Genomic DNA, 15,695 nt, shown 5'->3' with positions numbered 1-15,695 from the left:
AACTCAGCCTCATTGTATTGGAACGACGCTGGGCAGGACGCTTGTTGGGGACGGGAGGGCAGGTGAGTTGCTGAGTCAGTGCTAGGAGAGGTGTGAGCAGAGCATGGGCAAGCTCAGGAGGAGACCTCACGGGTGAGTGGAATCTGAGCAGGTTTCTGGTGGCTGATGGATTCCACCAGCGGGGCAGAGAAGAGGCTGGTTTGGGCCACATTTTTGCAAGATGTGCTGAACACTTCGATTGCGTCTTGTAGGTGCCGTTGAGGACTTCAAGGCAGCAGAAAAGCAGAAATCCAGGTTAGTACAATGACCTTTTGCTTTACAAAAGTCTCATAAGAAAACCTTGCATGTTCCATTTTTTAAAAATTTGATAAATCCTCAGTTATGTACCATTGGATTTTTATCCCTGCTTAAGTTGTATCAGAACCTCTTCATATTTGCAGAGAATTCCAGAGGAGTCAGGCCAGGCCCGTCATACAGTAATCCTAGAGTATAATGACAGCATTCCTAGGGAACATTATACCTCTAAGAAGCTGAGACCCACCCAGGACCTGACACTCCCCAAACACATCTTGGAGCAGCCACCGTCCCTCCTTCCCGGGAGAGCATGGTGCACAACCTTGGGGTGATCATGGGGACCAGGGTTTTCATGAGGCCAGTTTTTAAGTCCCCAGGGGTGACCTGGCTGATGAGGGGGGTGGTGCGGTTGACAGACCAGGGTTGGCACTTTGTGAAGTGCTCGGCCTGGTCAGAATGAGACACAAGTGAGGAGATTTTAAGGGGGTAGGTGTGGGCAGAATAAACAGAGGGGTGATTCTCAGGGGAGAAGACCTGGATCAGCGACTGTCTGGGGAGAACCCAGAAACCACACAAGCATGGCAGACACCTAGGCTAGTGGAGAAGCGAGAAGAATGGGAAGAGTCATGAGAAGAGCAGGGGAACCAATGAGAAATTCTGCCAGCCCACTTGTATGGGGATGGTTCTGCCTCAGTGACCTATTGCAGTTTTTTTTTTTTTTCTTCCCTATTACATTTTTTTTTTAACATCTTTATTGGGGTATAATTGCTTTACAATGGTGTGTTAGTTTCTGCTTTATAACAAAGTGAATCAGTTATACATATACATATGTTCCCATATGTCTTCCCTCTTGCGTCTCCCTCCCTCCCACCCTCCCTATTCCACCCCTCCAGGCTGTCACAAAGCACCGAGCCAATATCCCTGTGCCATGCGGCTGCTTCCCACTAGCTATCTACCTTACGTTTGTTAGTGTGTATATGTCCGTGACTCTCTCTCGTCCTGTCACAGCTCACCCTTCCCCCTCCCCATAACCTCAAGTCCGTTCTCCAGTAGGTCTGCGTCTTTATTCCTGTCGTACCCCTAGGTTCTTCATGACATTGTTCTTTCTTAAATTCCATATATATGTGTTAGCATATGGTATTTGTCTTTTTCTTTCTGACTTACTTCACTCTGTATGACAGACTCTAGGTCTATCCGCCTCATTACAAATAGCTCAATTTCGTTTCTTTTTATGGCTGAGTAATATTCCATTGTATATATGTGCCACATCTTCTTTATCCATTCATCCGATGATGGGCACTTAGGTTGTTTCCATCTCCGGGCTATTGTAAATAGAGCTGCAATGAACATTTTGGTACATGACTCTTTTTGAATTTTGGATTTTTCAGGGTATATGCCCAGTAGTGGGATTGCTGGGTCATATGGTAGTTCTATTTGCAGTTTAAATGGAAAAGCCTCCCACCCTGGTTTGGCCAACTTTGGGGAAGTGAGAACTGGTTTGACGACTTTGGGGAAGTGAGAAGAAAGGCCAAAGGGAAGCACTTTGACGTGGAGATTGAAGTTCTTTCTGCCGGGGACTGGAGGTGGCCTTGCCAGGGCTGCTTCACCACAACAGCTCTGCAGCTGTGTGGCAGCTGTCCTCTGCTCAGCGAATCTGAGGACAGTGAGGCCCTGTGACCAGGGCTGGGTGACTCTGGGCAGGCCTCTCTTCATTCTGTCCTTGCTTTAGATACTAAACCAAGGACAGGTACCGATACAATAATCTTCACGCTGAACAGGACCTGTGTTTCATCCATGGCTACTTTTTGAACAGTTTAGTCCAGGTTTGTGTGAGTGAATAATCCTCCACAGCCTGCCCAAGCCAGTGGAAGCCTCCACTGCCCTGGGGAATTCATGGCCAACTGTCAGGGTTTTTTTCTGGGGGGGAGGGCTATTTTGACTCCAGACTCTCTCTCTCTCTGGAGGTCTTGATTCAGAAGTCCCTATTGTATGCGCTATTTGGGTGCTGGGTAGCTTCAACATGGCCTCAGTAGGAACAAAGCCAGATAGTCAAGGTGGGTGGTCCATTGGGGGCCACAAATGTCATCGATCAAAATTGGCAACTCAGGACAGAGGCCTGAGAGTTTGAGTTAGGGGATGAAGTTTAAAGAAAAAAGTTCTTTCTGATCTGAAATGACATGAATAACTGAGGTACCTATGTCGGAAAGGTGGACATTTCTATGGCAGCAACACAGGTGGCCTGAGTGGGCGAGGTACGTGAGCCACGGTGGAGAGGGGAGGGCAGTTCCTCAAGCCTGCCTCCACTGTCTCAAGCCAGAGCTTCTTGGTTTCCCGGTCAAAGAAGGATGCAGAAGGTCCCTGTTTGTAGCGTCGTTCTGAGGGCTGGGTGTCTGCCCCGGCAAGTGGCAGCATTTCTGTGCTGAGCATGGCAGCTTCCTCTCTAGAAAGCGCTTCCCTTTTCGGACACGGACACCCTTGTTTTGGAGGGAGGAATAGACCGTAGCTTCTAGAACCAATTTCGATTACATACAGAAAAATGAGCTCAGGGCTGAGAGTGACAAACTACGTGGGGGTAAACTGAAGCCCCCTCCCCATGATATTAGGAACTGCGGGAGAGGGTGGGCTGCACCCTCAGACCCTCCTGCCCGTCCGCCCAGCCTCTGTCAAGTGCCATTTATGACTTGGAAATGCTCCCCGCAGATGGCCTGGGCTGGCATCACCCACTTTCCGGAGGGGGATGCAGTCTCCAGCCGTGGGCCAGGTTCCCCCCGCACCCCAGGCGGGACGGGTCCTCTCTCCACCCCGGGCGCCTTGCAGCCGGCAGCCCGTGGGTCGGGTGCGGGCGAGGGGGAGGGGTCTCTGCAGAGACGGGTCCGAGGCCGCCGGCCGGCGGGTGGGAAGAGGCCCTGTGCCAGGACGCCGCAGGCCCGGGGGCTGGGGGCCGGTGGCTGACGCCGTCGGGGGCGTTCCCAGAAGCCGGGCCGCCGAGGTTTCTCCGCAGCCCCGGGAGGAGCCGGCGGCGGCCACGTGACCCTCCGCGGCGCGGCCGGCGGCCCAGAAATAGCAGCGGCTGCGGATCCGCCCGCGGGCTGAGCGAGGGGAAGGCGGGGACCGGAGGACGCCAGCTGGCGGGGCGCGGCGCGGCGCGGCTCCGGAGGATGCTGAGCCCCTGTCCGGCCCGGCCCCGAGCTCATGATGGCCATCCGGGAGCTCAAAGTCTGTCTCCTCGGGGTAAGTCCTGCGCCGCCATTCGCCGGGGACCCGGGTCCGCGCTCCCCTGGTCGGCGCGCTTCCCTCGTCCCCAACTTCCCCTGCCCACCCCCCCGTCCGTGCTCCCCCCGTGTCCCCTGCACCCCCTCTCCCGCTCCCCCGGGCCCGCTCCCCGTCAGGCCCTGATGGTTCCGGGCCCGAACCTGAACGGGAGCTTTCTCGACTCGTCGTCCCTCCGCCGCCGGCCCGCGTCCCCGGAGTTGCTCGGGCCGGGCCGGGCGCCCGGGACCCCTCCGCGGGGACAGGAGCCGCGGCCCTCATCTCTGAGGGCTTTCTCCTTCGCCTTTAATAATTTCCTTCCGGCGGAAACTTTAAGTTACTCAGCCAAGGCGCTGACTCTTTTTGCCTCCCTGGGCCAACTGGTTTATTTACTTGTTTAAAAAGAAAGCCCAGCTCAGGGTGAGAAAATGCGCGAGGGGATGACCCGGCGGGAAGGTGAAGAGAGAACGGATGGTAGAAAACCGCGCCTAGGAAACTTTTAGTGCCGCGGATAAAGGCAGGATGAGAGAGTCCTCCCCTGTCCCCACTTCCCCTCCCGAAGTGGGTCCTTCTGAGCCCGAAGAAACTTGGAAGAAGCCAGAAACAAAGACAGACACAAACACCCAAGTGGTGCGGACCTGTCAGATGGCACTGGACAGGCCCCTGGGGACCGCCCAGGGGACTCAGATGGTGTTAAGGGTCTCCTCCTCATGGGTGCGCATATCAAATTCCAGAATTACTTCTTTGAGAAGAGCTGGTTTGAAGCCCTGTTTTCAGCAGCTTTTGGTAGGAATGCCTAGTGTTCTGCCGACCTGGTCGCCCAAGAAAACCATTTCTGAAAAAAGCACCAAAGGTTGGACTAACTGGTCTGTCAAGACGGATGTGCAGAAGTAGATAAAGAAGAAATGGTTCTGGGTTAGGACTGGGTTGTCGCAGACCAAGGGGCTGTCTGGGCTCCCTCTAGGCTCTTCTGGAACCTGGGGCAGAACGATGCTCTTGGCTGTCTCCCCTCACTGTCCTTTGCTGGAACCCCCATTTACACTAGGTCTTCGGTTGGCCTCGAATTCCAGGGGATCAGGCAAAGGCCCCCCCTTCCCTGTTACCCTCCCCCTGCCTGCTCTGCCAAGGCCTGGATTTGGATGGGATGCTGTTCTGGCCTTCCTCTGCTGACCTTTATCGGTGTTGCAGGGGTAGGTTGCACCGTCTGCCAGGCTCTCTAACATAAGCCAGACATAAATTCCAGGAATCGCATGCTTTCCTTGTGAGGAATCATTTCAGCCTCAAGGAAGCCCTTCAAAGACTCAGAAGGAACGTCGGATCCCAAGGAATCAAGAGGCAGCTTTGACGTGTGTTGTGTGTGTCAGGATTGGCTTTGGGAATAAATGGAGTCGGAAGTGACTTGCCTGTCCCACCGCATGAATTATTTGCAATTTTGCTACTTAGGGGTGAGTCTGTTTCCTTCTACAAGGAACTGATCGGGTAGAAAGAGCCCTGTACCCGGAGGCAGCAAGCCTGGGTTCTCATTCTCTCCCATTCATTGGCTGTGGTGTTTTGGACGAGTACCTTAGTTGCATCGTCTGTGAAATGGACATAATAGCATCTTCCCTTTTAAGGCAGAGGACCATAGCAGATGATCGCCTAAGATACATGGTACCATTTCCTGCTACCCTGTGATTCCAAGCCTGGGAGATGAGAAAGCTGGAGGAACTCCCCATACTTTTTGTCTTATCACTAAGAATGGAACGCACTCATTCAGTGATTTCCTGGAGACAGTGCCTCTCCTTGTTTGCTGGTCCTTTGCAGTGGCTCAGTTGGTAGGAGGTTGGGCTTGGAAGGGAAGAACGGTCCCAAAGCAGAGCAAGAAGATGTTTCTGAGCAGATGGAGACCTTGAAGCTCCAATCCTATCACACCATATCCATGGCCTTCTTTTTCTGAGAGTGGCTCTAGGTTTTAGTCTGCTTAGGTCAGAAGACATCTTATTTGAAATCTTTGAAAGGGCCAGTGATCTTTTTATCACACTGAGTAATGTGTCTTAAGTTCCCCCCATTTGGCTGGTCCTGTCCTGGGCAAGATGTGTGTGACAGGGTATGTTCTCAGCTGCTCCTCCAAACAGGGCGATGCTCTGGGTGAGACAGCACTTGGGTGAGGCTATAGCCATTCTAACTGCTGGGTCTGCTCTCTTGATTTGGGAGAGAAGCCTGTGGATCTGCGGCTGGAAGAGGGAATTAGTGCCAAACCCAGCGTCCTCTCAAAATTTTAAGAGGCGTCCCGTCTCCTTTATTCTTTGTATGGGAGGCCTGTCTTTTCTGGATGAAGTCTTGCATGCAGCCAGCCCTCAGCTTCCTGTTTTTAGCCATCGCCCCACCTCCCTGAAATCTCAGTCTGACCCAGGCCCTAGCAGCCATGCCCACTGTGGGCGTCACTGTCTGTTGGGCCCCGCTGAAAAGGTGATGGGAATGAGGACCACTTAGCTGCAGCCTTGCTCGCTCACTGGAGAGGCTGAGGGGCTGGTCCTTCTGTGCCTGGTCATTGTCCCTGTTCCTCAGTGATTACTTGGGGATGTGCTTCCCATTTAAGGCACATGGTTGTGTTTGGCACGGGTGGTGCAGGCTTTCCTCCCTCTCAGCTGAAGCCTCATGCTCCTCGAGGGGCTGGAGGTTCCCCACCGGAGGGTCATATGCAGAAGGTGGCAGTGGAGTGGGCCAGGTGGCATGTACCTGTGCCTTTCAGAACCCTGATGTTAGACGTGTCTGATCTTATTTCTTTTGGTGAGTGCTCTCAGATGGAACCACAGCCATCTGTGGAACATTCCCTGAATGCTTTGTGCTAGCGCAGGGTTTATTTAGCCTACCTGTTAGAGATTTTTGACCCTTGCTGCTTTCATGGGTGGACTTTGTCGTGTTTCTCCCAAGCCTTCGTGAGTGCCCTTTCCTGGGATAAGCTGGGCTGTCGTGGAAGTGAGCCGGGCAGGAGGGTGTTGACGGGGGTCTGCGTTGGACTCTTCAGACACATGAGTCTCATTCTTGCCAATAAAGTGCCAATCATCCTGCTTTGTGAATCTCAGCTAGTATTATGAAACATGTAGCTTAAAAACAACTCCATTAAAAACAGCAAAGTATGTTAAAAAAAACACAAAAACTAACAAAAACAATATTGAGGCAGCAGCTGTTCCAACCCCAAAGGTGGAAAGCTTCCCAGTATGCATTTTTAAAACACATCACCACGTGGCAGAAAGTGAGAGGAGGGAGAGGAGGGGAAGGAGGTGGGGGAGGGGCGGGGAGAGGAGGGGGAGAGGGGGAGGGAGAGAAGGAGGAAAGGATATTTCTTGTCTTTTATTATTTCCTCTGGGTGTGTACACTTAAAAACTGCTTCCGAATGGAATCCCTGAGAGATTTATATTTGGACTTCGGTTGTCTTGACGACAGTTTAGAGATCTCTGCCACTTCCTCCACAGCTGAGTGGCATGGTTAAGAGGCCACCGTCAGGGCCTTGGTGAGGCCTCTCCTCTGGCCTCTGTTAGAATCTGCTTAGTGCTTCATCACAGAGCAGTCCAGTCCCTGGGATGTGCTGTGACATGTGGGCAGTGGGGACTTCTAGCCTGTCCGGACCTTCACGAGAAAGGGCTGTGGGACCCCCGAAGACCCATGAGGCTGCTCACAGCCAGCAGATCGGCCCGAGCTGTGGACGCCGGCACAGCCGGCTGAATGAGGGTGAGCGCTCCTTACTGAAAGTGTTCCATAAGGTTATGTGAATCGTGGGGTCCTTGTGGAAGGAACAATGCATAGGATGGGGAAGCACAGCCCAGGCAGCCATCAGCATTGCTGTCCAAGCCTGAGATTCTGTTAACATACTCATTTTTGAGGGGCTTCCCTGGTGGTGCAGTGGTTAAAAATCCACCTGCCAATGCAGGGGACACAGGTTCAAGCCGTGGTCCGGGAAGATCCCACATGCCGCGGAGCGACTAAGCCCGTGCGCCACAACTGTTGAGCCTGCGCTCTAGAGCCCGTGAGCCACAACCACTGAGCCCACGAGCCTAGAGCCCGTGCGCTGCAACAAGAGAAGCCACCTCAATGAGAAGCCCACGCACCGCAATGAAGAGTAGCCCCTGCTCGCTGCAACTAAAGAAAGCCCGTGGGCAGCAACGAAGACCCAACGCAGCCAAAAATAAATAAATAAAGTTTAAATAAAATTAAAGAAGAAAACACATACCCTTTTTTTTTTTCTTTCCCAGAAACTAGCATTTCTTTTTGCGGGGGAAGTGGGGAGGGGAGTGGGGGGATGCAGAGAGGCTAGGAACTTACAGTAATTCGTTTCTTACCTGATTCCTCTATTAAATTGAACCCCTGTGGAAAGTGTGGTTTAGCGTTGGTGACTCTGGGATGAGAATAAATATCCACGATAGAGTGGGACGTCTCCCAGCAGGGTCCAGCGCGTAGTGACACTGAGCCCCCGAGCCGGGCTGCTGGGCTCCACCAGGCCCTCATTGCTCTTCTGCTCAGGGTCAGTATGGCCGCATCTCACCCTGAGCCCAGCGTGTGCATCAGCCATTTGTGAAGCATTTTCAAACTTCTCTGGTCCCTCCCCAGCCCTTGTCTGTAGCTCTCAGGCGTGCTGCCTCACCTCTACCGCCGCCCAGTGTCCCTGTTTCAGTGAGTGTGTTGTATCCCCCAGATCTGCTCCAAGGCTCTGGCCGTTGGAAAACAGAAAACTTTACATTTTAAGGTGCCAGGACATGAAAAGATTTTGAGGTCACGCATTAGAACAGGTCTTCAAATTCAGTTGTGTCCAACAGGTTAGACTCATTTCGGTGCTTCCGTGTCTGTACATATTACACTTTCATTTGTCTTAGTTTTTATAATTTGTCATATGTGTTGGAAATTGGAATAGACTTTCCTTCACTCAGTCATTCACTGATAATCGAGCACTTCTTTCATGCCGGGAGCTTGGGCGGCTGCAGGTGGACAGGACAGCCACGATCCCTGTCTTCAAGGCACTCTGCCTTTCCCACGACATGGACGCAATGACACGTGAACTAAATGACATCACCAGTATCCCTGCGACAGCACTCACCACGGAGCCACGCCCAATAGAAGTAACAGAGTAGGATGACAATAAATATTGACTGCCGTCCATCTTATCAGGTGTGACGACAGGTGAGGGACAAAAAGGTTTTGCTCAAGATCTGTCTTGAGTACCTGCGGTGGATAAGGTGCTGTGTCAGCTCTACTGGAGGTGGAAAGTCGGGAGGCTGGGTTCTAGTCACACTTGTGGTGGAGAGGCTCCTGGTTGGGCAGGTAAGACAGGAGCCAGCATCCGTGGCCGTGGTGACAAGAAGGATGCTGGAGGTGTCACGTGGTGCCATGGGAGACATGCAGGTTATGTTAAGTGCAGTGGGGGGCTGGGAACTGAGCCATCTGGAAGGTCTCCTGGCGTGGGGAGGATTTGCACAGGGCTTCAAAGGACACGTAGGGCTTGGACAGGGAAGGAAAGGTGGGCATGGACCCCAGGACTGGGAGAGCAGGCTCTGGATCTCACGCTATTTTCTGGAAGGCTGAGGTGGTGGGAGGGTGTGGGGAGGTGATGAGCACCGCCTCCCACTCCCAGGCTGACGGCTCTCTTGCTGACCCCACAGCCTCTAGCAGGGGGTCTTTTATTTTAACTCCCCTTTCCTGTTTTATTTTGAAAAACATCAAACTTACAAAGCAGTCGAAAGAGCAGTAGAACGAATGTCTATAGCCTTCTCACCTGGAGTCAGAAGGGATGACTTTTTGTCACTCTTGCTTTCCTCTCTCTAGTACACAAAAAATACTGGCTTTTCCCCCTGAACCATCTGAAAGTGAGTCGCAGACATTATGACACTTCACCCCTACAGTCTTCAGTGTGTATCTTTTAGGGACAAGGATATTCTCCCCCCACACAACTGTAACATCATCATCTCACCTCTGACGCTGAACACAGCAATAGTGTCAGTCGTATAGTTCACATCCAGGATGCAGTCAGGGATCGCATGTTACATTTGCTTCTCACAGCTGCTTCTTAACATCTCTCATCTAAAACCGTTACTCTCTTTTTTTTTTTCCACCACGACATTTGTGTTTTTGAAGAATCCGGACAGTTGTCTTGTAGAAAGTCCTAGCATCTCGATGTGTCTGCTTCCTCGTTGCTTCTTCTGGGTTAAGTGGTGGGAAGACAACCTAGGTGATGTTGAATGGTTGTATTTTTTTCTGTGCTCATATGGAAATAACTCTTTCTCATTTACCTCTATGGCACTCCTTCAAAAAATACTCCTGGCCTCTATGAGCAACGGGCAGTGGTGTGTCTGAACAAAACCAAGGGCCTTGATCATGTGGGTCAGACGCTTTAGCGGGGACTGAAGGTGCACAGCCGAAATCAACTCGGGGTGAGTGAGATGCTGAGCTCACCCACCTACCCATCTGCTTGTCCACCTCCCACCCCCGGGGCTCCCGCCACCCTTCCTGGGCTCTGGGTCCTGACTTTCCACAGAGCACTGACCACTTCCTGACAGACCACATGATTTACTTTCCCCACCTAATTGCTAAAGCTGCTGACAGTTGCAGGTGTCCTGAGGAGTTTGTCAGCAGAAATAAAGAAAACAAAAGCGGGATTTAACATTGGGGTCCCGGAGCGAGCTTCTCCTTGCGGAACCTTCTGTCTTGAGTCTTTTTCTGATTATTTCCTTGCTCCTGATGCCCCAGCCCTGCTCTGAATTCTCTGGAGGTGAGGACTGTGCTTCTGCTCGCTCAGGATTTAGCCTGGGCTACTCTCAGTTTCCCTAGAGGTGCCCAGATGACCCGGGTTATCAGAAAACTGGGCCCTGGAGAGAAGCGGAACCTAGGGGAGGTCACTTCCCTCCTATTTTCTCTTCTTTGAGCAAGATGCTGGGAAGCTGGATGCCTTTGTATCAACAGTATGCGTTTTTCTGGAAGAAACAGGTACCTGAATTCTTTAGAATTACTTCCTTTCTGCCCTCGTGGAATCACTGTTCTAACTAGGACCTGCAGATAAAATGCATCGTCCTAAAAGATGCCTCTACCCCAGCCTGCCCTGGAAGGGGAGGAGAGAAAAGGGATGGAGGGAAGGAGAGGTTATGCGGGGGTGGGTGGGTTGGAGAAGACAAGGGAAGGGGAAAGAAGTCTGTGTGAGGGAGAGAGAGGGAGAATGACAAGTGCACACACAGAGAGAGAGAGAGAGAGAGAGAGAGAGAGAGAGAGAGAGACACACACACACACACACACACACACACACACACACACACACACACGGTATCACATAAAGCTTGCCCTCTGCTGGCAGGGGAAAAGAGCAAAGCCTCCCTCCCTCCCTCCCTGTATCAAACGATTGGCCAGGGCATTTACATTTGTAGCAAGCTTAAGAAAGTCTTTAAAAAAAAAAAAAAAATCTCATAGCATCAATACTTCACAGACATCTTTCATTTGGGGAGGTAAGATATTTTCTAAACTTTTCATAACAAACTTCTGAAAAGCTATTTTTTTTCATTATCCATGCTCACCTTAATTAGATTTTGAACCTAATGATGAGGCGGGGGAAAGGATTAAGGAGTAAAATGATGGACGTCGATTTGGATTTGAGATGGCAAAGGCTAGGGATACAGGATGGCGCCTTAAACCTTGTTTCTTTATAATGACAAGTAACTGTACCAACTTGCTGATGTCCTGTTTCCTCGGGTGAGTTGGAAATCCTGCAGCTGTGAAGACAGCATCCTGCCTGCCCTCCTGCACCTCGCAGCTCACCTCCTCATGGTTTTTCTTCCTCTGTCTTTTGTTTTATGTTCAGCCGGCTCCTTTATTTTGTGGTCAACATCCAGCCCACCGTCCTGCTCCAGAGTTTTCCTGCTGTCTCTGTTCTTTCAGCCCCACATTCTTCCATTGTTTTGTTTCCTTTTTCTCTCCCCTTCTAGTCAGTGAATCATCAGTCTGTCCTTTAAAGAGACACCCGGGGCTTGGCTGTTAGAGGAAAATGTTTCTGACTCTGCTTTCCATCCCTCCCTTCCCCAGTGCTGAGCCCCAGTGCTTGACCTTTCCTCCTGCTGCCAGTGTAGACCAGAAACCCGGCCAGACTTACCCTGTGGGGAGTAACGAAGGCATTTCATGAATCTTCTTGTTTTAGTGTAAAATAAAACAACAAAAAGGCGTCTGTATAAAGTAAATTAGGATTTCACTAATGGGTCGTGTACTGTGGGGATGAAGAGAGACCCTTACCAGGTGTGTGCATGACTGTCATGTGGGCAGGTGTAATGACTTCCCGCGGGGGTGTGGGGTCTGTCCTTGGGTTTCCAGCCCAGCAGGGCCCTTGGGCTGATAGGGCGGGAAGCGGGAGGTGAAGTAACAGCACCAGGAGACCCCTGGGATGTCACATGATGCTCAATGGCCAGGTAAGGGGTGGAGTTTGGGCATGGCTGGTGGAGGGGGGGCTGTAGGTGTCTGAGGATGAGGCTGGGTGCAAAGGAGGGACCGAGAGTGGCCCTGTTTACACCGAGCAGAGACAGGAAAAGGTTCCGAAAGGGCTCGAATGCACGTCCAAGTGGTTATGCGGGTGCACCTGGGCCTGATTCGTGCTCATAAATAACTTATTCTTTCTCGTTTGCTTCTGTGCGTTGGTTTATTTAGTGAGCCTGCATTACTAGTGTAATTAACTTAAAACATGTAAAAATTTACTGCAGGACCTGGGGAGATGTTTGCTGGGTAGAGATCGTTTGGTTGTTGCTGGAAATAACGGGTACACCGATATAAAATTGGAATGTAATTTGGACGCAACATTGTAAAATCAACTATATACTTCAGTTTAAAAAAAAAGAAAAAGAAAGTAAATTCGGGTTGTTATTCAGGCTCCTGTTCCATAGCCGTGGCAGGGGCGGTGGGGTGGGCAGGGGCATTCCAGGCGTGGTCAGTGGCCCCCCGTTTGGCTTCCCCACCTGTCCCTGATCTAGGGTTTCTCCAAATGGGTCTGGGAGTGGCGTGGGCCTGCCGATCTGTCCTGTGGGATCTGCAGGTTGTCTGTGCCTGTTCATTTCTATGCTGCTCTTTTAAAGGTAAGTAAAATTACATCTGGATCTTCCAGGTGATCCTCCTGTAACAAAACTATAGCAACTTTAATGTCTGTTAAAACTGGCCAAGGAGAGGAGAACCCAGGCAGAGTCAGCACAGATACCGCGTTGGGGCCACGTGATGACCGAGCGGTTCCGGAGCATGTGCCTCAGGTATTGATGGACCTGCTCCGGGGTTGGGCACAGCAGGCAGCGGAGTGGACCCACTGTCCCTGACCTCACGGAGCCTACATCCTAGGAGTGACCGTGATTGAGAGCTCTGGGTCCCTGATGTGACAGATGGTGACAGGCGCCCTGCAGAGAAAGCCAGGATGGGCCAGGTGGGCCCATCCCCTACTTGGAGCTGCACCCTCCCCTGCACTTGGAGGGTGCAGCTCCAAGTAGGGGCTTGAGAAAGTCCTCGCCAAGACAGCCTTTAAGTAAACACAGAGACCATATTCTTGAGCCGGCTGGGCCCTCCTGGCAGAGGGAACCCCACGCTGGGGTGGGAGCAGCAGGCTGGCCAGTGTGGCTGGAACAGTGACCAGTGGGAAGAGGGCAGAAGTGGGGTTGGGGGCCTGTTAATTGGGGTCTCGCAGGCCGGTGTGGGAACTGTGGCGTCTCCTGGGAATCCAGCGGGGGCCATGGAAGGTTTTTGTGCAGTGACAGTGATCTGGCTCGTCCATCATGGTGGTCAGTCTAGCGGCCACATGGAGGGTAGACCACTGGAGGATGCATGCAGGGGAGCCTGTGGCAGGCTGTGACCTTGGTCGTGAGCAGGGTCCCGATCGGGCTGTTTGGAAGGAAGAACTGACAAACTTTGCTGACAGATGTTGTGTGGAATGCAAGGGAAGTAACCCATCCCGGGCACAGGGTGACAGAGCACTCTGACCTTGGGACTGACCACAGCCCTGAACCGTTTTTCTTCAGCAAGCAACACCATCCATCGTATTAGGTTAATGTTCATTTGAATGGCACCGGTCTGATAGTTTAATTTGTATTTAATTAATGCATTTATCTTTATTTTATAGCTCTAGAATAACAAAAACAGTTTGTGTGTACTTTTACTATTTGTATACAGTATATTTACACAACAAGTAGTATCTGTGTTGGGTCCCTGGGGTTGCTTTTCTCTTTAAAAGAGCTTATAGAACCTTAACAGGGCCTGAGAAGCATGGCCCTGAGAATATTTTGTAAAGAAAGACGTCTGTGTAAAAAGATGAGTTGTAAAATTAAAAAAAAATAAAGTAAAAAGATGAGTTGTATTCTTTCTAGACCTCCACCTCAGGTTAGGCTAAACTTAGTAAGACAACTAGTAGAATATTTTTTTTCAATAAGAATAGAAATATTTTTGAAGTTTTTGCTAAAGTTATAATTGATGTAATTTACTGATTTGAGTATGTTGCAGCCACATACTGATTTGAATATGTTGGTGTGAATTGCATTATTGCACATTTCACTCCCATCAGCCCTGTGCTTCCGTTTTGGTAATCATAGTTATTGTGTCACAGCTAACCATGTACACACCCTTATTCTTGCTTGCGAGCAATGTAGTTACAGATGCTCTGCTGGGGTCTTCTCCTTATGTCCTTGACTTCTTTCTTATTAAAAATTTCCATGGGTAAAAGAAAAACAGTAACTATAAACTCACCAACGCTGTAATAATTTGTAGTTGCCCCCAGCCCTAATCACAGCAACAGTGACAGCAGTAACAGTTGAGAAGGAATTGAAGCAAAACCTTATTCTGTTCTTTCTCAATCAGGAAAGTGCTTCAGAATGCCTTTTATGAAGAGGGATGTCTTGAAATCACTCTAGTTTATGAGTATCCCTGTAATCAAGACAGCTGACACCTACTGAGTGTAACTCACATACCGAACACCATGCTGTTTCAGTTTTCCACTGCTTTGTGACAAGCCACCCCAAACTTAGTGCTTAAAGTAACAGTTTATTTTTCCTTCTCACTATTTAAAAAATAGTTCAGCAATTTGAACCAGGTTTGAAGTACTTCCCTGGAAGAAAAAGGCAGGGTCCTGGCCAGGCCTGGGGAGGTGTGATGGAGGGGCCTGTATTAGCCGTGAAGAGGCAAAGTGCTGTATCAGCTGGGAGGCTGGGACGCATCCAGGACACCACCATGCACGGTGACAGTGACACAGACGTCCCCTCTGCTTGCTTAGCACCTTGCAGGGGCAGCGTGGGGTCCGTAAGTTGTCGCATTGAGTCCTCGGACCGCCCTGTGTGGGGGCCCCTGTCTCTGGTTTGTGGTGTGAGAGGAGCCTTGGCAGGTCCCAGGGCTGTGTGTGCGGAGCGGCCTTGAGCTTGGCTTTATCTGTTGCCCATTTTCCAGCTCATGTGCAGGAAGCCCTGATTTCCAGGCCTTTTTTCCTTTGCTCCCTCAGGGGATCCGTGTTAAGTGCTGTAACTGGGTTCAGGAAATGTCAGGTTGCAAACTGTGGTCCATCATGACGGCCCACCTGCTGGATGGCGGGCCTGCAGGTGTTAGGAGTTTCTAAGGCTGCAGTTGAGCTGTCAGCGCGGCTGGACGGGCCTCTTGCCAGCGGAGCATAGTGCATGGTGGGTCACCCTTGGGCCGGCAGACGTGGGTGCTTACTCCGGCTTTGGCATTTCCTAGCTCGATTCCCCTGGCAAATCACATAACTGCCTGGGTCCAGTTCCCTCCTTTGTAAAATGCTGACAGTTTGCACAGACATCCCCTCTAACCCTGCCTGGCGTGTCATATGGGAATATGCTCTTACCTCTTCTTCCCCAAACCATTTTACACCCTGAGAATCTCAAGGCTTAAGAGAGTTTAAGTAGGTTCTTTCCACAAGAGAATCTCCAGTTTAGAAGTTTTCTTTACTCTGCTTAGCTAAGGGATCTGGCAAAGCATAGGTGGTAAGTAATAGCTTTTGACTTACTGTGTTACACTTCAGAATTTCATTCCTTTCATGAATTTGAACAAATTTCTAACCTACTCTTTAAAATTTTTTTTTTTATAAATTTGATGGCATAAGGTGTAGGCATGTTACTTTGATACACTTATGTGTTGTAACACGATTGCCAGTGTAGTCGTATAAATATTTGTCACAT

The 15,695-nt window shown here is 50.7% G+C and overlaps 1 protein-coding gene across 3 annotated transcripts in view; it reads left to right on the top strand.

Moving 5' to 3' along the window:
- The first annotated feature begins 300 nt into the window (after window positions 1–300).
- Window positions 301–15,695, top strand: part of RAB31 (RAB31, member RAS oncogene family) — a 114,108-nt gene continuing 98,713 nt past the window's right edge. For 2 of the 3 annotated variants that reach the window (XR_016387439.1, XR_016387440.1), the window contains exon 1: window positions 301–3,525. Coding sequence is in view for 1 of the 3 variants with exons in the window: in XM_022551392.3 (XP_022407100.1) it covers window positions 3,487–3,525 (39 nt within the window). In the remaining 2 variants the exon portion in view is untranslated. The remainder of the gene's footprint in view (window positions 3,526–15,695) is intronic. The other variant, XM_022551392.3, reaches the window with a different exon arrangement.

The sequence above is a fragment of the Delphinapterus leucas genome, chromosome 14 (assembly GCF_059928025.1).
Source record: "Delphinapterus leucas isolate spDelLeu-1000000601 "Yukka" chromosome 14, BTC_Dleu_Yukka2, whole genome shotgun sequence".
Classification (NCBI taxonomy): domain Eukaryota; kingdom Metazoa; phylum Chordata; class Mammalia; order Artiodactyla; family Monodontidae; genus Delphinapterus; species Delphinapterus leucas.
The sequence above is the reverse complement of the archived record's forward strand: the minus strand, read 5'-3'. Positions and strand labels throughout refer to the sequence as shown.